The sequence below is a fragment of the Epinephelus fuscoguttatus genome, linkage group LG13, assembly GCF_011397635.1.
Source record: "Epinephelus fuscoguttatus linkage group LG13, E.fuscoguttatus.final_Chr_v1".
NCBI lineage: Eukaryota > Metazoa > Chordata > Actinopteri > Perciformes > Serranidae > Epinephelus > Epinephelus fuscoguttatus.
This window is the reverse complement of record NC_064764.1, coordinates 11,010,019-11,037,338: the sequence shown is the minus strand read 5'-3', so window position 1 is coordinate 11,037,338 and position 27,320 is coordinate 11,010,019. Positions and strand designations below refer to the sequence as shown.

Genomic DNA, 27,320 nt, shown 5'->3' with positions numbered 1-27,320 from the left:
GAGAAAAATAACAAGCTACACCACTACTAACTGTGAATTTTAAAACATTTCATTTGCTATGAAAGTCCAAGTCATGCACCACAGCTTAAATTACACAACTAATGCTGCAGCATCTGTGGTGGTTTTAAGTCATTGGCTGCGATTTTTCCTCTGTCCAACACACAGATTTCACCTATCACCATTTTGATAGGTGATAGGTCTTCTTGGCTACTACTGTAACACAGTTCCTCCTTTCCCTTGTTTATTTGCAAAACTCATATTTGCAAGATACCAGTTTGCAGAATGCACACACACCAAAAATAATGCATGCTGTCAATGCAGATATTGCTCATAAATTGACGGATATGCATGCCTGTGTTCTTGATCTTAGTAATAAGTGTCTTTTTTTGTTGCCTTTAGACATGTCGATAGTAGTTTGCAGATGGTAACGGCATGTCGGTACATTTTGCAACCTAAAACACTGTGTTCTCTGACAAGCTCCATGGGGGGGATCTCAGAGGCGCAGGGTCTTATGAATGGCACCTCATTAGATACAGATTTCTAATTCAGATTTTCCTCATTTTAAATACGACAGTCATTCTTTTCATAAGTCTTATGTTAAAAAAAAAAAAAAAAAAGTAAAACAAAAAAACGGGTAAACAGCATTTCAACCTTCCACCGTGTTTTCAGTCAAGACTTTAGGATCCTGCAGTAGGTGGAGTCTTCTCCTTCCGCCTCTTTGATGTATTCTCCTGTTTGCCTGGTCCTCAGCTCCTCCCCCTGCACTCCTCCCTTGCACTCCCTCAACCCAACCTACAATCCCACTCATGCACACTGCGGCCTCTCTTTCTCCTGAGTACCGCAAGGAGTAACCTATCAAGCCTTTGCTGAAGGATGTTATAAATGAAAATTTTTGCCAATATTCCATCCACTTTGCTAACTGGATTCAGTGATATGTGTTCCCCAGTAGAGAATATTTCAGGACCCGCAGTTTCAAACTGAACATTTAAAGTGTACCTAATTTCTCTGTAGGCACTCAAGCGATTAAAAATTGATAGAGTGGATGAGGAACAGCTCTGTGTGCGTGTGTCTGTGTGTTTATGTTGATATGTGTGCTCGTATTTGTGTGCATTTTTGTTTGAGACCCATAATATTGTGCAACCTGAGAAGTGTGCAGGAGTTGTTTTAGTTGAAAATATATTCATCCCACTTTAACTTGACCATCAGAATAACCAGCCTCATAACTACAACTTTAATTAAGATGATATATTAAGAGATACATTTCAAAATAAAATACTGTATAACCAAAATGTAGTCCAAAGAAATTCCCTTCACTGTTTCAAATCTTTACCATCTCTAAGACTGATTTTTGACAGTACATGTACTGATGGTGTTCTACTATTTGTAGTTATACCAGTAGACCATAGGTTAATATGTTCAATCCAATTAAAAGCCAGATTCTCTTGCTTTGATAAAGGAACACAAATCATTGTTTCAGTTCCAAAGAGTGATAAAGGAATCTATAAATTTTGCATTTACAAGATCCTGCAACGAAGGCGTTGTAAGTTACTCTTTCTGGGCACCGCAGGTTCAAGCAGCACCGATGTTAAGGAAAACCGAAACCTGGACAACGTGTCCTGCAAAGACGGGGTGGGAGTGGCTGAACAGCTCCCCAATGGAAGCGGCCTGGGCAGTCGAAAACGCCCCCTAGAAGAGGGAAACAATGGGCATACACACTCCAAGTTCCGGGCCAAGAAGCGCAAGAAAACACCGGGGCCAGTCCTGCCCAAGAATGCTCTGATGCAGTTGAATGAAATCAAACCGGGTCTACAGTACAAACTTCTGTCCCAGACAGGACCAGTCCATGCACCAGTTTTTGTCATGACTGTGGAGGTCAATGGACAGATGTTTGAGGGCATGGGCCCAACTAAGAAGAAGGCTAAATTAAATGCAGCAGAGAAGGCACTGCGTTCCTTCGTCCAGTTCCCCAATGCCTCTGAGGCGCACCTGGCTATGGGTCGAACACTGACAGTGAACACAGACTTTACATCTGACCAAGCTGACTTCCCAGACATGCTCTTCAATGGCTTTGAGACACCAGCTGCACCTGAAGAATCCTTCTATCTAGGCTCCAATGGTAGCAGCTCCTTAAACTCACTAGGGGAGTACCCACTGCCAACACCACCTGGCAGCAACCTTGCCCAGGCCCCATTGCCCCCTCCATCAACATTCAGCTCGCCGTCCAGTGGCAAAAACCCAGTCATGATCCTCAATGAGCTCAGGCCAGGCCTCAAATATGACTTTGTCTCAGAGAGCGGGGAGAGTCATGCCAAGAATTTTGTGATGTCAGTAACGGTGGATGCACAGACGTTTGAAGGCTCAGGGCGCAACAAGAAGCTGGCTAAAGCCCGGGCAGCGCAGGCAGCCCTCTCAGCTCTCTTCAACATGCAGCTAGACCAGACACCATCCCGGCAACCCATACCAAGAGAGGGATTGCAGCTTCACCTGCCTCAGGTAAGAGGTCTCTTTTCTGTAAAGATTATTATATTTGCAGAGAATCTTACCAGATCAGAGCAGGAACTCCGTTGGGACCACACCAGGTGTCAGCCATATACTTTCTTTAGACACGGTGCATTGGCTCAGTAGTTTGATGTTCTCTTGTAAAGTCACTGAGCTTTCAGGCTGATATAACATCTGTTTTGCAGGCCTTGAAATTATGAAATATTTTCAATGACCACATTGTTTAGTGAATTTAATAAGCCAAAGAAACTATTCCAGGGGTTGTGATCTTGAGTTACAGCATGTATCAGGTTTTATAGGATGCATCATACCTGTTAGTTCTTCATGATACAATTCTTTCCACAATAATTTAAAAAAAGACTTAGCTTGTTAGACTTCCCATTTATTTAGCAGGGGTTTCATGATTTTAATTCTAATTTGAAAATCAATTGGAGTTAGGTTTAGATTTCAGATCGGCAATCCCTATTGCCGATTCTTTTTAAAGTAGAATTTAGAAAACATAAATCACAGCTGTCAGGCAGGGCTAAAGCCTATGATCTATTGATCTTTACAGATCAAAACTGGATAATCTAACAGTGGAATAGCGCCGGGGAAAACATTTTTTAACATTGAATATTGAATCGAATTGTGAACTTACAAACAAAAGTCTAATCGAATCATAGATTTGAAGAATCATGGCACCCCTATAAATTAGAAGCAAAATGTGCACAAACGTACTTCAGGTTGTATCACAGCTCATCAACATTTTAGGCCCATGGCTGCACACCCAAAGAAAGAATCCCAGTAGGGCCATAAGACTAAAATACAAAAGGATACACAAGGCACTTGTGCCTCCTCACATACAGCTATCAAATATTCATTTTCATTCCAGACACCAAAATGCTAATCACTGAAAGTAGCTCTAAAAAGTATGGTGGGTTTGTTTTGCTTTTTTTTTGTTTTGTTTTTTTTTTTGGTGATGATAGATCCTAGTTCTGCTTTGGGTGGATTTTATCAACTTGCTTTTAAAATGAGTGCAATGGCATGTCAGACAGATTTTATTTTTTTAATTTCTGCCTTCGTTAAAGAAGAAGCAAGTATCCCTCAAAATTACACTATTTTTTTTTCTATTTTAGGCAGAACCTAGTTCTACTTTTTAGTGTTGTTTTATTTATTTTTTAACTTGCTTTTAAAATAAGTGCAATGTCATATCAGACACATGATTTTCATATTTCAAATTCTGCCTTCATTAAAGCTGTTGTTGGATCATTTACTTGACCTTGTCGATCATTATCAAGAGGCTTGAAACAGTAATTAGGATTTAAGAAGAAAAATGGCAGTTGTTGAAATTACAAAGATTGGGATGAGTTATAGAAGTACATGCAGTTCTGAAAGATCATCTTTTCTAACACATCAGATCCAGGTAATTATCATCATGCAGATAATCAGGATGCCAGTGCTTGGTCCATATATTACTTCTTTCTAGGTTATGTTCATCTTGGTATGGTATAAAAGTTTTCAAGTGAGACACCCCTCTTCCTAATGAGTGTATTCTAGAATGAATGGCTGATTCTATTATATTAATTGTATCATTTGGTCAGTTACTGAGAGATTTGACAGATGTTGCAGAATTCAACAAGAAAGCATTGTTTAACATATTCTGTGTGAACCTTCCATGGATTTGTTTTTTAGGATGCAAAGAGGTCTTCCAATCTTCTCCACCTGTCAAACTCTGCTGTTCTAGTAGATTATCATTAAAACCTCATTCACATCAGGTGTGCGGGGACTAAGGGCAGGTGGTTGCTTTTGATGCCACTGTAGAGGTGACAGTCAGAGCCATGCCAGTGTGTGGAGAGATAACACAGTCAGCAGAGCTAATCAGCACAGCACAGTGTCAACAGCCCCCTTCCCAAAGCCTTCTTTTTTCTCTTTACTCACTCTCTCCACTTGTCAACTGATTTATTCGACAAGAACCCCATTTTAACGATAGCGCCCCCACTAATTGCTCTATTAATTCTGTCGCTTGGTATTTAATTTCTGCAGCCTGTTTCCATCTGGCAAGGAACTAATGGGGACAAATGGTTTGAGTCCACTGCTGTTGCAGGAAACATGGTAACTTTAGTGGCGTGTGTTATAGTTTGAGCTGTTTTTTTGATGCTCAAGGAAAATAACAGTTTTTTTTTTACTCATTCCCGAAAGGAAATATTCTTTGGACGTGTTTTTTTTGTCTGAGTGATGGGTACTTCCACTTTTTTGTATCCCTAGAGATTAGAAGTCATTCCTACGCCATAGACGACCTTGGCATTCGAAAGTCAAATGATCTGGCCACGAGTGGGTGACTCCAAAGTAGCAGGGAAGTAATGTTGGACTAATCTCTTTAATTTGTGGTCATCCAGCCGTCATCTCTCCTCTTGGTTGTCGTCATTTTCCATCACATTAGCAATGGATAAAGAGCCAGCAAGACGAGGTGGCTGTCCAAGAACAAAAGAAGTGTGAAGTTCACTCGAGGTTCCCCCGGAGTTTAGAGTGGAGATTTAAACCTTGTGGAATGTCGACGAACACTTTGTTCACATCTGTTGCTCAGGATTACTTGTTTGGTTTTTGCTTCACTGTCAGAGGGGAGATGGTAAATTATAACTGTCATGCCAGACTCAAAGAGCGTTGCTTGAAAGAGGGTTAGGTATACCTCAGGGGGTCAACCCAGTTTCACTTGTTGCCTTTTCAACGCTCTGACGCTTGTTTGGAGCTGAATGCGAACGCTGTGACAGGTACATGGTGCTCTAGGGGAGGATAACATCAGACGCGCTTTGTAAACTGACATATCTGACACAAGCTCGCGTATGTGTGGCTGTGTGTATGTGTGTGCGTGTGTGTGTATGTATGTGTGTGTGTGTGTGTGTGTGTGTGTGTGATTCCAGGTTCTGGCTGATGCAGTCTCGCGCCTGGTGGTGGATAAGTTCAGTGAGCTGACAGAAAACTTCACTTCCCCTCATGCACGACGGAAAGTCCTAGCAGGGGTCGTCATGACAACAGGTAGATTTTGGGGGGGGGGGTGAAAGATGGTTGGTGCTTTTGTGCTTACAAACTCAACACTGACAGTCAATTCTCAAGTATTACCCAGAGGAAAATTCAGGTTGTAAAGCTCATAGAGAAAAGCTGATAATATTCACAGTGAAGTATAACATTTCTTAGTCTGATAATGTTTCCTCAAAAATGAATGGCCTATTTTGCAGCATATGCAACAACATTTATGAATTAAACATCATCCACAGTTTTGTTCTCAGTTCAATCACAAGTGTTGGGAGCATTTTTATTATTTGCCATTTTATGCTTCACTCCACTGTGCCAGGGCAACACAATTTATTCCTTATTTTCTATCATGTGTATGTTACGATATTGAATGTTTATATTAAATGTGGCCAAATCATGCCATAAACATTTGTTAAAGTAATTAGACCATTTTGACTGCTCTGTTTTCAATGGGATTTACCTGCTTTAATGACAAGATAATATCAGATCATGACAGATTTCTTTATGTGGTCATCTTCTCCAGGCACATTACTCCAAGTGTTTACATTACATACATTGCTACATGTAGCCACCAGCTAATGTCAGGGAAACATGTAATCTTGGTTGCCATCATTGTAAATTTCTCCCCAAAGATTTTGGTTTAGAAGGTTTTAGTGGTGATTTTTCATGGTAGAAAGCATCACTCTACTCTGTTACATTTATTCCCTTGGCTGCAATGATAGTGCAAAGATGCTGAGGAGAACAAACCAGTTACCCTGACCAATCAGGGCAGACTGGTGTTAAACCCAAAATACACATTTGAACCTGAAAGTGAGCATAATAGGTGCCCTTTAAGAGTGATTGACAAACATGTCTTTGTTCCCTCTACCCCCAACAGGCACAGATGTGAAGGAAGCACAGGTAATTTGTGTCTCCACGGGAACCAAATGCATCAACGGTGAGTACATGAGCGACCGCGGCCTGGCACTCAATGACTGCCACGCTGAGATAATTGCCCGACGCTCGCTCATCAGGTACCTCTACACTCAGCTGGAGTTTTTCCTCAGGTCAGTGGACTGGTGGGAGGTTACTTGTATCGACAATCTAATTACATGTATTTAGACTGCTCTTTGCTGTGTCAACTCCAATCCATTTTAAATCCAGTTAAATGAGCTATAATGCTGTTTGTTAGCCGTGTGTTAAAGTTGCCCTTTAAATCTTTGTCACAACCACAGCAAGGACGACCACCACAAGTCGATATTCGTGCCGTGTGAGAAGGGAGGCTACAGGTTAAAGGACAACGTCCAGTTCCACCTCTACATCAGCACCTCCCCCTGTGGAGACGCCAGGATCTTCTCTCCACATGAGGCAGGAGTTGAAGGTACAGAGCGATCGCACAGCAACCACTCGCTGCCTCATGCCAGCCTCATCTCTCCTCCTCAGCACAGCCGACATGTTTTTAATTTGGTCTCGTCTTAGTTCAGAATTCAGTTTCAACAACAGCGTATTTTATTTAATTAAATTTGTAGGGTTTTCCTCTTATGCTTGGTTTCATTTAATTAGAATTTTACTCTGAATCCAAATACACATTACAGGCACATTTAAACAAGGCTCTAGTAATTAGAGCTTTTTGTCATTCGCTGTCTGTCTCTATCAGTCTTTCTCCCGCCCAGCCAGCCCACACTGTCTGTCTGATTAACCTCCCTCTTACTCTTGTCAAAGTGTTTTCCATTGCACATGGCAGACTGAATAGAAAACAGCCACATTCAATTAGTCACTGAATAGATGGGGCCTGCTGGCGGAACAGCAGAAAACATTGATAACATAATAATAAATAATGGGTCATGCTTTTTTGGAAGCCTTTTTTTTTCCATCTTTCTTTTTTTTTTTTTTTTCCGGAATCTCTGTTTTGTCATGTTGAGGAGATTTTTGTAGATATTTTCTCATTGAGAGGGACCCAAATTTCTCGTTCTACATTTTTATGCTTCTTCTCGTGCTCTCACTCAGACCAAGGAGACAGACATCCCAACCGGAAAGCACGGGGCCAGTTAAGGACCAAAATTGAGTCAGGGGAAGGCACCATCCCTGTGAGGTCCAGCAACACTATCCAGACCTGGGACGGGGTGCTGCAGGGGGAGAGGCTACTCACCATGTCCTGCAGTGACAAAATTGCAAGGTAATTTGGTTGAAACTTAGCATAGAAAGAGCCCTTATAAAGCATGACAGCAGACAATGATTTCTTATTTTACAGAAAATCCTTGAAGAAATACTTGACCATGTCCAGAAATATGTTTATCCACATTCTTGCGTAATGCACATTTTGCTTCATGTGCAACAAATTAATCTTAGAGCTGCAACTATTAGTCAGCTAATCAATAGTCAATTGGTAGAAAAATAATGGCCAATTGTTTTGATATTCAATAAATCGTTGTAATTGTAAAGTAATTGTTGATAAAATGCAAATGCAAAAAAGGCAGTCTCCACCCTCTCAAATATGGGGACTTCCTGTTTTCCTCTGTTTGGTATATATTAAACTGAATATCTTCAGTTTTGGACTGCCAAAGAGATATTTAGAGACACCACATTGGACTTAGGGGAAATGAGATTCATGTTTTTCACTATTTTCGGACATTTTGTAGACCAGACAATTAATCAAGAAAATAATCAGAATCATAATTTATAGTGAAAATAATCAGTAGTTGTTGCCCTAATATATATGTTTTATGTTCATTTTGAAGATTTATACTTATTTAGCTATATGGTTTCATGGTTATTTGTATTGTATTTACTCATACTGCGATGAATTATATTTTATCCTCGCTTTGTCATTTCAAGTCTATCATTTTCCTCAGGGAGTGTCAGGGACAGCTGAATTGATGGATCTTTTGTCCCCGGGGGCATTTTTGCAGGCACATCATAGTGTCTTTAGTCTCTGTCCATGTTCAAGGCAACACTGTGCCTCCCTTGTGATGAACGATAAAACTTCTCCATAACTCTTCTCACGGGCCCCTCCTTTTTTCCCTCCCTCTTCCCCTTCTTCCTCCTCCTCCATCCAGGAATCGTAATACCTTGCCTGAACGCACAGAGTGATTGAATGCTGAGAGTGTATTTGATGAGGGAGATGTCGAACGAGTAGCAGATGCTGTTTGCACTGTGTGAGAAGTCTTGTTGCCCTTTTCAGCGTGTCAGCGCTGGTACTAGTGACTCAGATTTTGTGTGGTTGTCCAAAGCGGAGCGATCCAAGTCAGTAGAGGGCAAAATAGATTGGAAGCTGTACATTTAGTCATGCGGGGTATTTTTTTTCTTGCCAAGCTTTACTAGATAACAGGGAAAAAAACAAGATATTTTGAAGTTGACACCAGTTTGTATTTGATATAGAGTATCAAAAAAATAATCCTTTACAGTTAAAATAAGGAACTGGCAGTGGCAGATCTTCATGTAGGTGAAGATCTGCCCCACTCCAGAAAATGCCCCCACCCCCCCCACCCCCCCACACACACACACACACACATACACACACACATTAAAAAAGTCCGGCAGTTCCCGTAATATGTGTTCAGCACTGAGTGATCATCACAGTCAGAACATGCTAGAGCACCAATGGGTGTGGTGGAGTGGAGTGTAGCTGGAGACTATTAGAGTAAGAGAAAATAAACAGCCTTCTGAGGCGCAATACAAAAAATGAAGACAGAAGCAAAATATGCTAATTTCCCCATACTGTATTTTTTCATTATTTGTTATTGTTGTTTGTTAGCTTAGTTTTTTATTTGTGTTGATTTCTCATTAGCTCTTATCATTTTTATGCCTTCATGCCAGCGATAGCCGAAGTCTGAGGCATTATGTTTTCGGGTGGACCGTCTGTCCCATTCTTGTGAGTCTCAAGAACGCCAGAGGGAATTTCCACAAATTTGGCACAAACATCCACTTGAACTCAATGAATAACTGATAAAACAGATTTTGGTGGCCATTGATCAACTTCAAGGTCACTGTGACTTCATCTGTCTCATTGTTGTAAAAGCGATATCTCCAGAATAGCTCATGGGATTTTTTTTTTTTTAAATTTGGCACTAACAACCACTAGGACTCAACAATGAACTGTATGGATTTAGGTGGTCAAAGGTCAGGGTCACTGTGACCATGCATCCATCTTATTCTCAGGAATGCAGTATCCAAAGACCACCTTGAGGGAATTTCCCCACATTTGGCACAAGATGTTACCTGGATTCAACAATGAACTGATAAGATTTTGATGGTCAAAGGTCAAGGTCACTGTGACCTCACAAAACTTTTGACCGTTACTCAAGACTTCATATGCATTTTATGACACTTAGTAAGTAATTTTAAACTCTTTTCTGGCCATACCTCAACATCACAACTCAGGAAAAGAATGGGAGTCAGTTGGTCAGATGTGTGTGAAGCATCCTAATTGTCACAGATATGTAAACTGTAAGTGCAACTTGGGTGGTTCGCAGAGGCAAACAACAGGGAGGTGGTAATTCTAGTTTGTAAAAAATACAATAAATATAAATAATATATTTTTTAGGGGAGGCTTGGGCTAGGAGAAGCTTGCCTAAGATGGCAAGTCTGTTAGGTCTGGCACTGGAGATTGGTGTTATGAGTATACCTCTTCCAGTGTGAGGAAAAGACTACTGTATGCACGGCGTCTCACTCTGCCTGACTCTGCCCTCTTATGACACAGCTATTAGCCAGGTGAGAAATCTGCTGCCCACCTGCTTCTGTCCCTGTGTGAGTGATTGTTAGCCGTGGGGCTGCCATTTAATACAGGAACTGACTGGCTCACTTTGACCATGCCCATAATGTTCCCTCCTTACACAATGTTTTCTCTCCTCTCATTCTCCTTTTGATTACATGCCCAGCCCCACGGCCTCAGCGAGAACAAGCAGTTCTCTGCCTTAGTGCTATTTGAATGAGCTCATTAGCAAACAGGCAGAGCTCTTATGGGTTATTTCTCTCTGTTTGTCCTGTTTCCTCCTGTCGTTATTTCTATAACAGCAGATTACGTGGTCCCTCTGACTTGTTCTGACCCTGTTCTTGCGTGTGTGTGCTGTGTATGTGTGTAGATGCACAGAGCATGATATTGACCAACTTACCAACAAAGAAATACAGAGATATTTGACGGGAGTGAAATTGAATGCCTCCAAAAACATAACTGGAAGTGTGTGTGTGTGTGTGTGTCCTTGTTTGTGGTTCTTCTTATGTACTGTGTGCCCTTTTAGAGTGTTTTCAGGTGTGTTTCGGTAACCCTGTTGATGAAAAAAAGTGTGTGTGTTATATTATGAAGCTGTTTGCCTGTACTGAATGTGTGCTTTACTGCTCGCAGCTATGAATTCAGAGATTTCATTTTCACACACAATGTCACACATTCTCTCTCACACACATATACACGGAGAATATTGCATATGGAGACGATGATATCTCTGAGTAGCCTGGGGTCTTATGCTTGCATATTCCTCATTGTTCTGAGTCCATGTTGGTAATTTCACACACTCTCAGACAGTCTGCCTGAAGTGAAAGGAGGAATGAGAAGATCACATCACCCTGTCAGTGTCTTGTTTTTGTTTTTAGTGGTCTGTATTTGTTCTCTTTGTTTGTCCTGTTTGCTTCTGTCGTTATTTCTTTAAACATTCTGTACATAAGATTTTGACATTTATCATTTTGTATTGCCAATGGATGAAGAGATTTTAATGTAGCTTAAAAGGTTAGACCTTCCCTCACATTCTCTGCTGCCTTAAAACCTTTGAACCTTTGACATCTGTGTTTGGAGGAATTTTCAATCCAGGAAAATCCAAAGGATGCAACATTATTTGTGCTTCGAGTGCCTGCCTGTTTTCAGCACCACTACAACGATAACAGCGTGCAACACTAGCTAACATTAGCTTAGGAATGGAGTTTACTAATGTCAAAAAAGGACCAGCACCCACAACAACACAAAGTCCACACATGCTTTGTTTCCATTGAAGGCCTACATGTTTTGCAGCGGCAGCTTGGAGATGGACCTTCAGTTAGGGCTTTAGCAACATAAATTCAGCCAGTGTTGGCTGCTGTGTTTGTAGAGCTGCCGTCCGCTTTCCTCCTGATAAAGTAGTGTCCTAGCGGCGGGGATTGAAACAATCAACACCACATGCAGCTTAGGTTTACAGCTAGCTAGCTAACCTTAGCTTGCTTGTTTACTAACATTATCACTGTGTGAATTGGCTTGCCAAATTACTTTACCAGCTAACATGGTCCATGATACTAACTTATGCACTATGACAGTGTTCATGTAGCCAAAAATAAATTACGTTACAATAGCCTACAAAGCAAATGTGTATAAATAACAATTGCATTCCACTAGCCAAGAGCAACGTAAGGCAGGGGTGGTCAAAGGGCTTACCTCAACCTAAGCTAAGGTTAGTAAGCTAGCTGTAAATCTGTACTGCCTGGATCTGCCTGCATTGTAATTTTAGCTGAAAAACTAATTTGGAATGGCAATCAGGTTAGCGACGATGACGTTTTTCTGTACAACATGTATATGGCGCAAGTTAAAAAAGCTAATGTTAGGCTGCAAACAAACAACACCACGGTCACATGACTTCAAGGTCACCACCACAACAAGGCTGTATAGCTATGTTCGGTGTGATGACGTTTTGTAGTCTCATTTAGCCACTTGTTAGCAACTGCCTTTTTCAAGACACATAGTAGTCTTACCCTCACTAGTGGGGTATTTACTGATGTATTTTATGTTGTAGAACAAAATTTGAAAGTCTCTTAAGCTTGTATTAACCACAGACCTTATTTCAGGCATCTAACCAAAAACCCATTCAAAAAACCCATTGACTTGAAGTTTGAGGAAACCAGGGGTGCTAAAATGCTAATTTCTGGGTTTTAGGACACATTCCTGGGCCACTCTATGGTCCAAATAAAACATAGGAACACTCCAGAAAATGTTACTCTAAATATGACTGTAACTAACATGCTCCTGGTTAATCATGTTTAATCTCATATATATGATCCCCCTCACTGTTTTGGCCGAGTCCCAAGTGCTTGATCACACCTACAGAGTCTAAGCATTAGCAACACAGTGCTTACTGCGTTTCACTTAATGGCCACTGGTGTTGCATGCTGGACCTGTTACCTTTACACTAGTGCTCCTTTGTTAACACGAACATGGGCAGTAGTTTTTTAGGGTCAGTCCCACATACACCATTCCGTTGCCATACCAATACACCAAATAAAAGTTAATCTGTAGCTGAAAATAGTCCCTAACAAATGCACTATTTACCCTTCCTTGAGTAACATTTGCTAAAAACTACAGTGCCCATCTATTTTAGGAAATCATAAGCCTTTTTTTATAACGCGTGTATTTATGACCTGTTTGTAAAGATTGATAATATAGGACTGAATGAGCTTCGGGCTGAATGCTACACCGAAAGTAGTCAACTTCAGCCTTTAAGTCTGTCATCTGTGCAAAACTTTGCCTCAGTCCCTTCATCTACTCTGTCATTCTCCTTCCCCTCTCTGTCATCTTTCTCCCTTACTTCCTCAACCCTCACACTCTAACTCACTGTCTCTGTCTCCATCCTTTTTTCTTGTCTGTTTCTGCCCCTCTCTCTCTCCTTCCTTCTCTCTCTCCCTCTCTCTCTGAGTTGGGGCAGGCGATGCTTCACAGAGCATGTCAATGGGAAAATGACTGGGGATAGATGGCTAATGACACAGCATAGAAATACACAGAAGTTTGTAGAAAATGAAATTGGATACTTCAGAGTATACACAACTGTAGGATTGTGGGTGATTGTGTGTGGTAGATTGCATTGGCTGGTTAGGTACTAATATATTTTTGCTTGTGCAGTTGTACGTGTGTGTGTGTGTGTGTGTGTGTGTGTCCATATATGCATGTACTACAAAGCACAGAGTCCCCGGGCACTTTTCAGGCTTACTACAATAATTTCTACATGTCGACTGTTGAAAGTCATGCCTATTTTTGTGATATATATTTTCATGGTTAAGACAATGAGGATTTGACAGTTTCTATTAATAACTAGGTGGAGAGAACATAAGTAGAAAAGCTCAATTGTCACTTGAAAATATACATATATTGACTGGAGAGCTGTTAGTGTGTTTCCAGCTTACAGTGAATAAATCATAACGTTTTACAGTGCCACAGTAACAGTTTAACTTAATGACTTTAATGATAGTCTGAGCAGACAAAGCATGTTTATGTACCTGCAGAGCTCCAGACTGTGACTATGTAGTCACAATTTGCGACCATGGAGCACCAGTGCGACTTGCAAATACTATAAATATATCAACCAGAGAGTTTTAGTGTGTTTCCTGCTCACAGTGAATAAATCACAGCAAAAACATCAACATTTAGGGCCCAGGAAGAGCCGGGAGCCTTGAAATAAAATCACCAAGGGTTTTGCTTTGATTGATTTAATTATGACAATACTTTTTTTTGCTTTATTATAACAGTACTTTATTGATTTTATTATAATAGCATTTTAATTAAATTCATTATAATAGTGCTTTATTTAACTTAATTATGACCGTAGCTACTTTGTTTAATTTTATTATAACTGTAGTTCATTTAATAAGTGTGTATTTTAGTAGTCCACAGTAGTTAAGAGATTTCAGAATATCAAGATAACTATCATATATCGCGATACAACCTAAGCATATCGCAATAGTATTATTAAAGCATGTCTCCCAGCCATAGAATAAGGTTTCTTGAGGTGAACCAGGGTATTTGGTTTGGTCTGATGTGACTATTTGTCTAGTATCTAAATAACTATGTTTAGAAAGTTAACAGCATTTAAACATGTTTCCATAATCACCACAAGTATGCAGCTAAAACAGCATATTTTCAGGAAATAAGATCCAGTGCCAGATTATCTAATGTGTATGCATATGTGTGTGTTTGTGTGTCTGCTCTGCAGGTGGAATGTGGTGGGTATTCAGGGCTCTTTGATGAGCTACTTCACAGAGCCAATCTACTTCTCCAGCATCATCCTCGGCAGCCTTTACCATGCCGACCACCTCTCCAGGGCCATGTACCAGCGCATCGCAGATATCGAGGACTTGCCCCAGCAGTTCACCCTCAACAGGCCTCTGCTCAGTGGTGAGTGCCTGCTTTGATGTGGAGGAGACGGAGAAAAAAAGAAAAAAAAAATCAAAAATGTTTTTCTGCTGAAAGATGCTGAAACGTTAACTGAATGAGACCTTGAGCTGACGTAATGTCATGATGATGTTGTCATGTTTTGAGAGGATCAACTTGTTGATATTTGCCAATCAAAGTCCAGCTGTCTAAATATCAAAGAGAAAGACGGTAATCCTAAGCGGTAAACACATTTATCCACCTCACTGGTCAGACCACAGCAGGAAGACAGTTATTGCTTTTCTCCTCTGTTTGGTCTGAGCTGGCATTTACCTAGTTCCTGTGGAATTTGAATAGCTTTATCATTTTGTGTAAATTTTTAGCATTGGCTTGACCTTTTAAAAAGGCCATATGGACCAGGGCTCCTGCAGTTTTTTTTTCCTTTTTATTCAGAGTTTCCAATTTTAGATGTAGCATTCAGTTTTTGTCTTCTTGTTGTTTAGAGGACTTTGTAAAGCATTAGCATGTAACATTACCCGGTAAGAACTGTTAGATTTGCCAAACCTTTCAGCATGAATCACATTTGCTTTAGCCCAGTCATTTTGTCCTCTTTCTTTCCACTTATTTTAAGATAAAATTAACACAGTTTCTGACCTTACATTTCTCTTTCTGTCCAACTTTATCCCCTCCCCCTCTAATTTTCATGTAGAATAATACTATATAAAGTACTGTACAGTTGCTACTAGGGGTTCCACAGAATACTCAACTAGTTGGCCATAAAAACTGCTAGACACTGTCTATCTTTGTAGACTAGTTGCTTATCTGTGGTTTTAGCATGGTGCAGTAGTAATGCAGTGGCAATGCATGGGCCGCTGGGGGTTGTTGTTTGCAGAATTTAAGGTATTGTGAGAAGGAAAGACTTCAAATATAACTAAAGAGCACTGAGTATCTTCAGGTCAGACAAGCGTGCTGTGGATTTAGTCCAATGAGATTGCACCTCATTTGTAAACAGCCACTCAGAGCCAGTCATGGACTCTGCTGTTAAACTTCACTGGTTGTATTTGATGAGAATTGATCTTTATTGATCTGATAATGACTTTATTAAGGACACAGAGAAAGGTCCATAGTGTACAACATAAAAATAGACAATCGTCTATGTACAAAATTCGATATAATAAATACAACTTAGATATATAAAAAGACAGGTATTAGCCAACGTTACATTATGCAATTTCATATAAAAAAGACATAATTCAATAAACTGCGCCCACCAACAAGCTGGAGTGCCAGTGGCCCCACAGTCTCAATGAAAATCTGAGGGGTTGGCCAAAGCCTGGATGATCTCATTTTCTGAGACAGAGAACTTGCACATATAGATATATAAGCTTTCGTATTAAAGCAGGGCGGCTAGGCACAAAAACATTTACAAACATCTGGCTGGCACTACACCATTTTATACATCTCCCATGATTAATCGACTAGTCAACTACTTTTTGGGAGTAGTCAGTTACTACTATACTGAATTTATTTTGATTTGATTGACTGTTTGATTGACTGCTGTTGCTATGCTATGTCAGACTTTTCTTTCTCACACAGCACATACGCATTTTAAGTGATAATGGTGGCAGAATTTCCATCGACATTCTTAGCATTTTGTAAACATTGCAAACATTTTCTTATCTTTAGCTGGCCATCGTCAATTTTTCCAACTGAAACGACGACTGTTGCTGGCTAGCTAATTAAGCTAATGCCAGTTCCGCAAGTGGGTTAAACATTTTTAACAGCTGACTTATTTTAAAAGATGAAGAATTCAGTGGTCTGAATGTGTATGTGATGGCCACTTACAAGACATCATGCCAGAAAACATGTAAAGAAACAGTGTTGTTCTAGATGTAGATGTTTCAGTCATAAATGGGGCTTATTTTAATGCAGTCTGTTACCCCACAAACTAATGCTGTTAGTTAATGATGTGTTCCCTGGCAATGGAAGTAATAATCTGTTCTACTGTAGCTAGTTAGCTAATTAGCTGCCCATGGTAACGTTGGCACCTTGACATGTCCGCAGTGCCAGCTTCCTGCTGTTAAGCTCTTGTTGTACAATATGTCTTTGTCAGAGCAAGTGTGTAGCAAGTCGTCCCTTTAACAAATAAGAATAGACAAAACCCAATCCATGACAGCAACAGCACAAGACAGACAACAACAAAGGCTAAATCAAATCAAACAGGACACTAGTATTTTTTAAGATCCTAGAGGATGACAAGGGGCATCATATCACAGGGCCTGGAGCTATATGCAGCTCCCCCTGCTCCTCCTCCCTGGTTGCTCTGTAAATGGCGGGAAAGGGAGATAATAGTGGGGGGTTATTAACCTTTTCCGCTTTAGAGAGTTTTTAGCGGTGAAGGGCTGTGGCGTTAGAGCGCTGAGGATTTCATCCCCTTTAAATCATCTTCTGCCACAAGTGCTGCCAAATGGAACCAAGGAGCTTAATACACACACACACACACACACACACACACACACACTCCCTCACACACGCACACACAAAGAGCAAGACACCGGGATTTATGGCATCCATATATCTCCCATTTATGCTTCAGATACAGTGGAGGCTGATGCCCAGTAGTGTGCTGGAAGAAAGCAGGCTCTGACCTCATAGTCCCCCTGGGTGGATGGTATTTCGTCTTAACGCAGTAGCGCACAAAAAAAAAAGAAAAGCAAGGAAAAAAGTTGCTGTTAGAGCTGTGGGAGAAGCTGTCACTTGAAGAAATGGGTTGCCAGGTTTGGTACCTCATCCATCGTTTAATACATCCATGCAGTAGGGTAGCATGAGGTTAAGTTCCTCTGGGGCTCCCACAGACGTTTTGGAAGACAGAAAAAGAAAAATAATTATCTTATTTTAGTCTCTTTTCTGCTTGAAAGCTTGAAGATGATGTTTGATGTTTTGAGGGTCTTAACACTGTGTTAGGAAAAGTCTTAAGAGAAAAAGATTTAATTTATTATTGCAGTCTGTCATAATATATCTTTTCTGTCCTGTATAAAAACCTCCAGAACTTTTCATGATATAAGAAAACTTGTTTTCAGCATCTGTCCAGAGTTCTACATGGTTTATTTAGCTTGACAAGTAGCAGAACTTTTACAAACCACAAAGGAATCATTAAGGTTTTCTGAAACACTTAAAATCATTAAGTTTTCTACATTAGATCTGTGTGATTTTTTTCTTCAGCAATGATATTTCTGGCTGGCTGTGCTACTCAGTCTTTGACCGCTGTTGTTTTGTATTCCAGGTATAAGTAATGCAGAGGCCAGGCAGCCAGGCAAGGCACCAAACTTCAGTGTGAACTGGACGGTGGGGGACCAGGCCCTGGAGGTGATCAATGCAACTACAGGCAAAGATGACATGGGTCGTCCTTCACGTCTCTGCAAGCACGCCCTCTTCAGCCGTTGGGTGCGCCTGCACTCCAAGGTACACTGCACTGTTTTCTATTGAAGCACTTCAGCCCAAACTGTAAAGTTGTCTGATAAACAGTTACATTTCACATGTTCATCGCCTAGTCAGGTTTTGTTGAATTAGTTAAATGTTTTGACAGCTTAAGAACTTGGAAGTGCTACTGTGTAGAGATGCACCGAACAATTTGGCTGATAGCCGATGCCGATGTTTTTTTTGTTGTTGGTGTTATATAGTCCTGCTTTTGTGTCAGGGAAACAAAGAAATCTTTGTTATATTTTTATCATAAAATATTAGTCCTATTTTAAAGTAATTCAGTCCTTCATTATACTACCTTTGAATGAGCATAGATTCAATCATACAAATTTCTGAAACTACTTCCACATGAAAAAACACACATTTCTCCTTTAAACAGCTGTATTTATTCAAATTTCTCATCAAAAACTAAATTTTATGAGATTTCATTTGAACAAATCTTGATGAGGTTATAATTTACGTTCGCCAAATACTCATTTTTAACAAATAAAGCTTGAACACATCATCATGTAAGTCAATGCAACCTCCATGAGCTGTTAGCTGCGGCCACCGGCTGCTAACAGCTTACGTTAGCTCGCTCTCCTCCTGCCAGTTTTTACATGGTAAAAGGAGCTGTACGACATCACTGAGAGATTTTAGAGGTCAAGCAGGACATTCAATTCCAGCAGTAGCAGTATGATTGGTTCCCAGACCACATACAGAGATCTGTTTGGTCAAATATGAACCAAGACATCAACAATGAGCGCAAGTTACCATCTGGAAAAAGCAACCCTAAATTTAGAGTGAGAAGAATCAGCCTTGTAGGTTAGATTTCTTATTTTCTTATTATGGTTGAACTTGAAAACTTTAAACACAGATTCAGAAAGAGAGAGAAGACAGAGCTGCACCAGTCGGCGTTATGAGCTTTATATGTACTTAGAAAGAAAAAATAATCCAAAGCGTATCCTCTCTTTTCTCCATTTCAGCTCTCATCCATCTTGTGGATCAAGGTGCTCAAGCCCAACTCCTACCATGAAGCCAAGCAGGCGGCCGCAGAGTACCACTCTGCCAAGCAGGCGCTCATCAAGGCCTTCCACAAGGCCGGCCTGGGGGCCTGGGTCAAAAAGCCCATTGAGCAAGACCAGTTTACCCTCAGCTCCTGAGGGAGTCAAGGGACCAAGGGATTCCTAAACCCCCCACTCCTTCCCCCCTCGACCCAGGCCTGAAAGCAAGAGAGCCCCTTATTAACAACCAGCCCACAGTGACACTTACCTCCGTCCCACGTGTCGGCACGCACGTGCACTTTGTACTTGTGGAAATAAACGTGCGTAGTTTCACAAACCATCCATAGCTCATCATTGTCATTCCTCAGAGGACCTCGGCCTCGCCATGTCTTTTTCTCATTCTATTGATTTTTGTCCTTTTTATTTTGATTTTAATGGATGGTGTTTTTTCATCTACCTGTTTTATGTTTTAAAAACTGGAATCCGTGTTTTTATGACGTAGATGTTGAAGTTGAAATTATGCAGTTTTGTCTATTTTCTGGATCAACAAGTGTAGCCAGTTTAGGGTGAAATGTAGCCTAGAGAAAGAATCTTTTGTTAATTAAAACCAATGTGTATGGACCTGGAAAAAAATGTACTCGCTGAAAAAGAATTACTGGGATGAACTTTATTTTAAAGATGCATAAATCTTCCGGATGTAAATCTAGTGCTGAAAAGAAAGAGAAATTAAAATAGATATGTAACATTTAATGTGTGTTATTTGGTCCGTTCCTTAGATGAGAATACATGTTCTTAGACCCCTGTATTAAAGATTAAAATGTTCCAAAATATTGTGGCCCTGTTTGATTCACTGACTTGAAAGCATATACAGGCCAGGCGTCGCTGTAGTTTAGGACACTTTTGTTGATTTTTGTCTCCATTAACTCGTACATATGTTCTGTAAGTTATTTTATGTCACTCTCATTTCATACTTGAAGTGTGTGCGTGTTTTTGGGGAGGGGGCGGGGTCATGTTCAGAGCATTGCATCCTCCGACTCCTTCCCTCGCCTGGGTCTTGGGACAAGCTTTGGGAGGTGCTGCACGTTGTATTTTTCCTTGATCTAAGCCATGGCTTTGCATGGGAACTGAACTGGGAGGCCTACAGAGCAGAAAACACGCGGTGGAGAGCCCTGTGCGCCCATCAGTGAATGATTTTTGAATGAATGCCAGCATCTTCCTCCACAGGCAGCTTTGAATCTTTGTCTCTATTTTCTAGATTTCTTGTGATTGTTTGTTTGTTTGTTTTGGGGGGGAGGGACAGGGACGGTTTTTGTTTGTTTTTTTCTTGGGCATTTGTGGATTGGGGACAATACTGCAGTGAAAATAGTGATGAACAGACCTCTCAGATCTTGTAACTATGTCACCATGTGGCAGGGATCCATGATAGCTGTCATTGGAACTATTAATAGAAGGCATGGTCTATGTGCTGTAGTGCCACATACCGTATGTGAAGTTACATTCAAAAGATGCCACATTATGCCAGTCTGTAGTGATAGTCTGAAACGCAAACACGTTGTAATCCCTCCACGTAATTCTCTTTGAGGTGAACGGTGAAGTTACACGAACAGACTCTCAAGTCGTTTGCTAATATCTGCTACAACTCTACCGGTAGGTTACAACCAAATGTGTCACAGTGTGATGTCATTTTTCGTCGTCCTGTCTTCTACATCTACAGGGACACGTTAGTATATCAAGAAGACCTTTGTGCTCTGACCTTTACACCCTGAGTGCATAACTGTCCTCATGTTTTCACAACTTGTAAATGAGGACCTGTGTCTGAGTAACTGCAGTCTAATTCCTATTCCCAGCTGTAGGGACTAATGTATGTATGTGTGTGCAATCTACAGTATGTGTGTGCTCAGACGTCTTTAAGCATACTCTGTGGAATCTTCACCAAAGATGATGTCCATGTGTGTCTCTGCCCCGCTATTTTACTTACAAAGGTTTCTTTCTTCTTCTTTTCTTTTTAATCTACCCTTTACTGTTTGGTTTTTGTATATCCACTGAACAATGTACTTTTGATTTGTACAAAAAACTGTATTCCATTCAATATGGGGGGACTTAAATTGTCACGCTTCTCTAGTGCATCTGTAGCTGTCATTGGCCACGTGTATATTGTGACCTGCGATCATTATTGCTGCAGTATAGTAGTTCTCTCTGTATATAAGGAGCAACACAACTGACAAATTCTGTTCCCTGTACAATCACCCTTAAAGAAACTGTTTGGACTCTTTCCCTGATGCTGGGATTGTGAAGATGTTGATGTTCCTGAGTATTAGTGGTTCTCTGTGACTCACTGGGCACCATACAGCATGGCACTAACACTGCCGGGGTTAACAGGCGTCATCCCCATTGTAGCCACCGATGTTCAAAAGAAAAAATATGCACTGTAAGGTGCCTCAGCGAAAAGTGGCATCCACAAGCTGGCACGTGTGATGTCATATATGTACTTTTTTTGTTTTTTGTTTTTTTACTTTATTTCAGTCAGTATTAGAGAAGCAGGAAAGGGAGTCTACTGGAGTTGACTTGAAGGTAGAAACTTTGAAATTTGGATCAGTGAAAATGGTGAGCCCCCCCCCCCCCCAACAAATAGACCCAGACCAAAGTCACAAGCAATACTCCTGATGTCTCCTTTAATGTCACTTCATCACAAACAGGAGTCTGAAGTTTCCCTCCCCCTCTGCCCCTCCAGTCTTTGTTTTATTCTCTCTCTGCAAAGCTGTCTGAGATTTTTTTTTGTATATTCCCCCCCTCCTAAAGACTGCCTGCTTCTAAAGTTTTTCTTTTGACTGCACTAAAGATGTCAACTGATGATGTCATGATAAAAAACCGTCCCCGTTTATGGATTGGATGGCGACTATCACAGCAAGAACTGAACTGCTTCTGCTTTACCCTTTGTGAATCCTTAATGATGGTCAGTGCCCCCCACCCCCGCCCCCACCTGGATTTTCTTTTCTTTTCTTTCCTTTCTTTTCGGAGACTCCAGAGTGGTCGCTGTTCATCCACTCGAGGTTTCCAGAGCCACCGGCGCTCCCAGTTCTCCCTCCCTCCAGTTGTCCAATGTGTGAAAACCTCCACCAACAAACCCACAACCTTGCATGTTCTACCAACACTGAAGCTGCACCTAGCATGATGACAAAATTTTAAAGGACTCGAGTAGAAAAAAAAATAAAAAAAATAAACTGCTAAAGATAGATACATAAAAAGAACAACTACAAAAAAAAGAGAATAAAAGAGTTCTTAGTTTACTTATGCACATGGCTGGGATTCTTTATTTATCATGTTCTGACTTTGTGTGTGTGTGTGTGTGTGTGTGTGTGTGTGTGTGTGTGTGTGTGTGTGTGTGTGTGTGTCATCGGAGCTCTATACGATATTCAGAGCATTAAAGCTGCAAACAACCATTTGTCATGTAAAGGTATAGTGGAGTAATGGCATCCTGTGTTGTATTCTGAGCTTCTCTGTACTTGGTTCTGTTCACGTTGTTAGCACCATTAGCTGCTAGCCGCCGGCTCAGCCACCTCCATCTTGAGAGTTGTGAGTTGAGAGTTGTCTGAATCATGCGTAAGCTCTGAATACTATATAGAGCTCCTTTAAACAACTCTTACAAGAAATGGAGAGAAAAATATAACATTTTGCGCACTGAATGCTTTATATAAGATACTTTAAATCAAACTGCCAGATGTCCACATATATTGACTTTGTTTGGTGACTGAAAACTGTAATGAATTGCATTATTATCTTGATGAATCCAGACTTCTTTACCACACAGACCTTTATTTAAAAATAAACCATTTCCTACAATCATCAGGACAAAATAAATGTACTCTCTCCCTTTAGATTGCTTTGCTGAACTAGCCGTTGTGGTTACAAGGACAGTGATGTAAGCAGATGTCCTCAGTGGTGGAGGACATATTCAAATCCTTGACGTAAAAGTACTAGTACAACAATGTAAAGATGCTTAAATCATGTGAAAGAGTTAGCATTATCAGCAAAATGTAGTGAAAGTATCAAAGTAGACATTTGTTCTGCCTCTTTTAGTGCGACACATTATATTCTTATATTACTAGACTGTCAATTCTGATGCAGTTGGTCGAGCAGTAGCCTACCTAATTTGAACTGTTTTACATACAGATAGGTAGATTAATCCAAGTGGTTCCTAACGTAGGGTTCAGGCCACTTCCAAAAGGTCACAAGATATATCTGAGGGGTGAGATGATTAATGGGGATTTGCTACACAAAATTGCATTCATTTTTTCATTCATTTCTTTGCTCCAGCCTCTAATAGTGGAGAGTTTTACCTCTTTGGGCTTTGAACAGTTATTTCAATTTAGTTTAGTGGGGAAATATCACTTTGGTCTCACATCAAAGACATCTGAAATGTGAGAATTGGCCCAACTTGACTACTTTTTTTAAAGGTCTTAAGCCAAAAATTTTGGGAGCCACTGGTTTAATCTTTAAGTTTCTGAAATGTATTGAGGTAGAATTATAAAATAGCATTAAGTATAAAGTGCAAATACCAAAGTTGTACTTAAGTACAGCACTTGACTCTCCACCACTGGACATCTTTATGCATGCATGCCAACAGAACAGAGTGAACTGGAACACATCGTCACCAGTCTGCAGTGATCTGCAGTGTGGGCTGTAGGTAAAGGTAAGAAAGCTCATATGGCTTTAATACAGCTGTAACCATGCATGCATATTATCAAAATGAGACAAGCAAACATTAGCTTTATAGGAATGTTAGGCAAGGCTGTAATGCATCTTTGATCTGTCACACAAGTTTTTAACTCAGCAACCAACATAAAAACTGCATTTGGAACGTTATTTAAATGCACCCCTGCATACTGTCACCATCTTTACAATCACTTCAGTATCTTACATCTTTGGTAAAAATGTGAGATCATCCTGCAATAGTATGAAATACATATTATGAATATGTTTCTGGCAGTCATCACATTCCATGTTCAGTAGAGTGGCTCATTTTGCTCGCTGAGAGGAACATTTTAACAGACACAAATTGCAAACGTGTTTGGTGTCAATCAGACTCAAGGTGAGGCTGGATTAGTCAGACGGAGGCGTCTCATGCATTTTACTGCTCGTTTTAATCTTCAGCTCACACAGAGAGTGAAGTCAGGTCATTAAGTTTTCTGTGGGTGTGAGTGAGTGTGTACAGTGCTTTTTAATGCTGGGTTAAAGAGGAAAAAAACTAGATATGATCACCAACACTGTGATGCTAAGATTTTTAATTATTTTTGCTCATTGGTGAGACATCTGAGAGAAAATGTGTGCTTTTGAATGACTTTATATTTTATTAATGTTGACACACTATTATTTTACCCAACCTAATATCATCATGTAAAATAAAAGCCAACCCTCAAGCAATCCTTAAATCCAGTCAAATTAAGATCTGAGAAAAGTCCGGAATATTGAACAGGAAAAGGTCGGAATCATGGAGGGCATCCAGTCAATAGAGAATAAAGAATAAAATTTCCAAAGTGAGATGCGTGTGTGTTTGTGCGTCTGTTCAGTATCCCAGCAGAACTGCCATCAGATCAATTATAAATCACACATCAAGCTTTGCTTTAAACAGTGAGCCCCTGTGCTCATGAACTCCATTGACATGATGAAAGCTCATGAAAAAAAAGCAGATTCAAACAGTCATAACAGGCGAACGCAGCCCGGACCAAAACATGTTAGAAACTCTACACTCTTCAATAATTTAACGCCCATCTGCCGAGGCTCAACAGCCCCGTTGCTGTTTACATAAACATTCATATTATCACATCGATCAGGATACAAGTGCTACGTTTTACACCGCATCTCATTTACAGTAGCCAGCAGCTACGCACATCAAATATACTGTGTCAGGCATTTTATTAGCTTGTAATAGTCTGCTGAGATTGACAGTGAGTTCAGCAAACTTGTGAAAACTACATGAAAATGTTGAAGTAATTTAATGAAATATGTGAAACATCCTCCTTTAATCAGAATTATTCTGTTGATGCACCAAAGCAAACATTGTGAAACTAAACTATTATTGGACCCTGGTCTGAAGCACTTGATGAATGAAACATTTCAATGAGCATATTTCAATGAATATTTCAAATATTCACACATTTTACTAGAAGCCTGAGACAGATTTCTATAATTCAACACCAGATTCAAGCTTCACTCATCATGCTAGTTTGGATTTGAACAGAAAACACTTTTACAAAGCTGGACTGTAAGCATACAGTATGTAAATGCACAGAATACAGTAGAGGACAGTGAGGCTGCCCAGCCCTGTGGTGCAGTATGAGTATGAGAGCGAGGGCAGCAGCTTGTGCCCCTGAGAGAAATGACAAATCATTAGCTCTGGTCCAGGGGTAAATGGGAGCCACACTCTTTCAAGGCCCACATTTCCATTTCAATTTTCTGCTCAACAGAGTTGATGTATGTGGCGAATCACATGGCAAGACCGCTCTCCTCCTCGGCCGGCTCCAGCCTCCTGTTATTCACTGGCTAGAGTATCTTTGTGACCTTGTGTGTGTGTGTGTGTGTGTGTGTGTGTGTGTGTTTTATACATTGATAGCATCAAACCCATTGTCACTGAGTCCAAGGCAAAGAGACAAGTGAAGAGTCTCTGGGTAGAAGTGGGTTTATAAATGGAAAAATAAAACTGATGTTTTCATTGAGGGTTATCATGTTTCATAACATGAGCTGACAATGATAAAATAAGCAGTCCATTAGAAAATGAAAGTGGCCTAACAAGAAGTAAATACATCTGTATAAAGAAGACAACAGTGTTCTCTTGATGTACAGTGAACAACTTGTAGAAAGTTGTAGCCCGGCCTGCTCTCACTGCTGTAGGTTTGCATGTATGAACTTTGGTAGAGAAAACAAAAAATAAAAAAGATTAATAAAATAGGAAAATGAATGGAAAATGAATGACAAATAATGTAGTTTGATCACAGATGGATGCCTTCTGGCACAAAGTTAGGGAGGGACATAATGAGTTGCAGTGGGACAGACTGCAGCAGACTCGGGCCTGAGGTCCCAGAAATCACATCAACATTAAACAGTATTTTGTGACAGCAGAAAATATGTTGGGTTTTTTTGCTTTAATTTGACAGGCAGTTAAACTTTAATAAATTGTGATTTTGAAACATTTGATAATCACAAGAAAAAAAAAAGTTTTACATGCTATGATGATTGGTGGAGAGCAGGAAAACTAGTGATGACAGTCACAGCAGCTTTCATGATCTATACAGTATGTTTGTACTCAGTGTGGTCGCAAAATAAATTATTCAATTGAGGGTTATAGTGATTTCTCCTTTTGATTTTTTTTCTTAATGGATGTATTTAAAAATGCTGTTAGGTAAAAAAAAAAAAATCTTAAAGGTTCCATGCTGTGCTCATTTTCAGGAGCATCCTTGTATTTTGGGTTTCTAGTAGAACATGTATATATGATTTAATGATCAAAAAACCTGTTTTTTTTTCATACTGTCTGCCTGAATACACCTGTATTTACCCTCTGTCTGACACTTTCTGTTTTAGCGCCTGTCTCTTTAAGCCCCCCTCCTGAAAAAGCCCAGTCTGCTCTGATCTGTCTCTGCTCTGTCATTGCAGCCAGGGGAATGACTGTAATCTTTATAGACAAATCACAATGTTTATTTACAGTAACATACAGGCAAAAAATCTTCGCATCATGTACCTTAAAATCAAACAGTGCTGGCCAGATGTTGCCTCAAGTAGGTAGTTGTTATTCATTTAAAAAAGGCCCACTAAAAAGATCAAAATCACTTTAAGTGTAATTCATATTTTGAATATTTTCACTGCTTTACCCTGCCATCAGACAGCCCTCTCTGACAGGTAACTGAAGCCAAGCCACCAGACTCCTCCGACAAAAACATTTTACATAGCAGAACACTGAGTTGCTGGTTTACCACTGCCTCAGTTGGTTAGTGTTTAAGGTAAAGCAGAACAAATATTCAAATACAGCATACACTTACACAGGTGTTGATATTTTAGGTGGCCAAAATAATATTTTTACTGCGGCCCCATCCACAGCAGTGCATTGTTTACTTCCTTGCTGGTAGCTTTGGTTTGTCAAACATGATGACAAAGCAACAAAGTACATACAGTAAGCACAGCAGAAACATAAGATGGGTCGAACCACCATGTTTACCAACATATCTTTAAATGGTCTTTTAATTAGGCTACGAAAAAAGGCAATATTGCAGCAATTAATAAAGCAA

At 40.2% G+C, this 27,320-nt stretch overlaps 1 protein-coding gene across 2 annotated transcripts in view; it reads left to right on the top strand.

Moving 5' to 3' along the window:
- Window positions 1–22,025, top strand: part of adarb1b (adenosine deaminase RNA specific B1b) — a 144,181-nt gene extending 122,156 nt beyond the window's left edge. For both annotated transcript variants that reach the window (XM_049594634.1, XM_049594633.1), the window contains 8 exons: window positions 1,568–2,493; window positions 5,397–5,511; window positions 6,386–6,554; window positions 6,723–6,868; window positions 7,495–7,663; window positions 14,424–14,605; window positions 17,865–18,043; window positions 19,027–22,025. In XM_049594634.1, coding sequence (XP_049450591.1) covers window positions 1,568–2,493; window positions 5,397–5,511; window positions 6,386–6,554; window positions 6,723–6,868; window positions 7,495–7,663; window positions 14,424–14,605; window positions 17,865–18,043; window positions 19,027–19,203 — 2,063 coding nt within the window. In that variant the 3' untranslated portion in view covers window positions 19,204–22,025. The remainder of the gene's footprint in view (window positions 1–1,567; window positions 2,494–5,396; window positions 5,512–6,385; window positions 6,555–6,722; window positions 6,869–7,494; window positions 7,664–14,423; window positions 14,606–17,864; window positions 18,044–19,026) is intronic.
- Window positions 22,026–27,320: the final 5,295 nt, after the last annotated feature.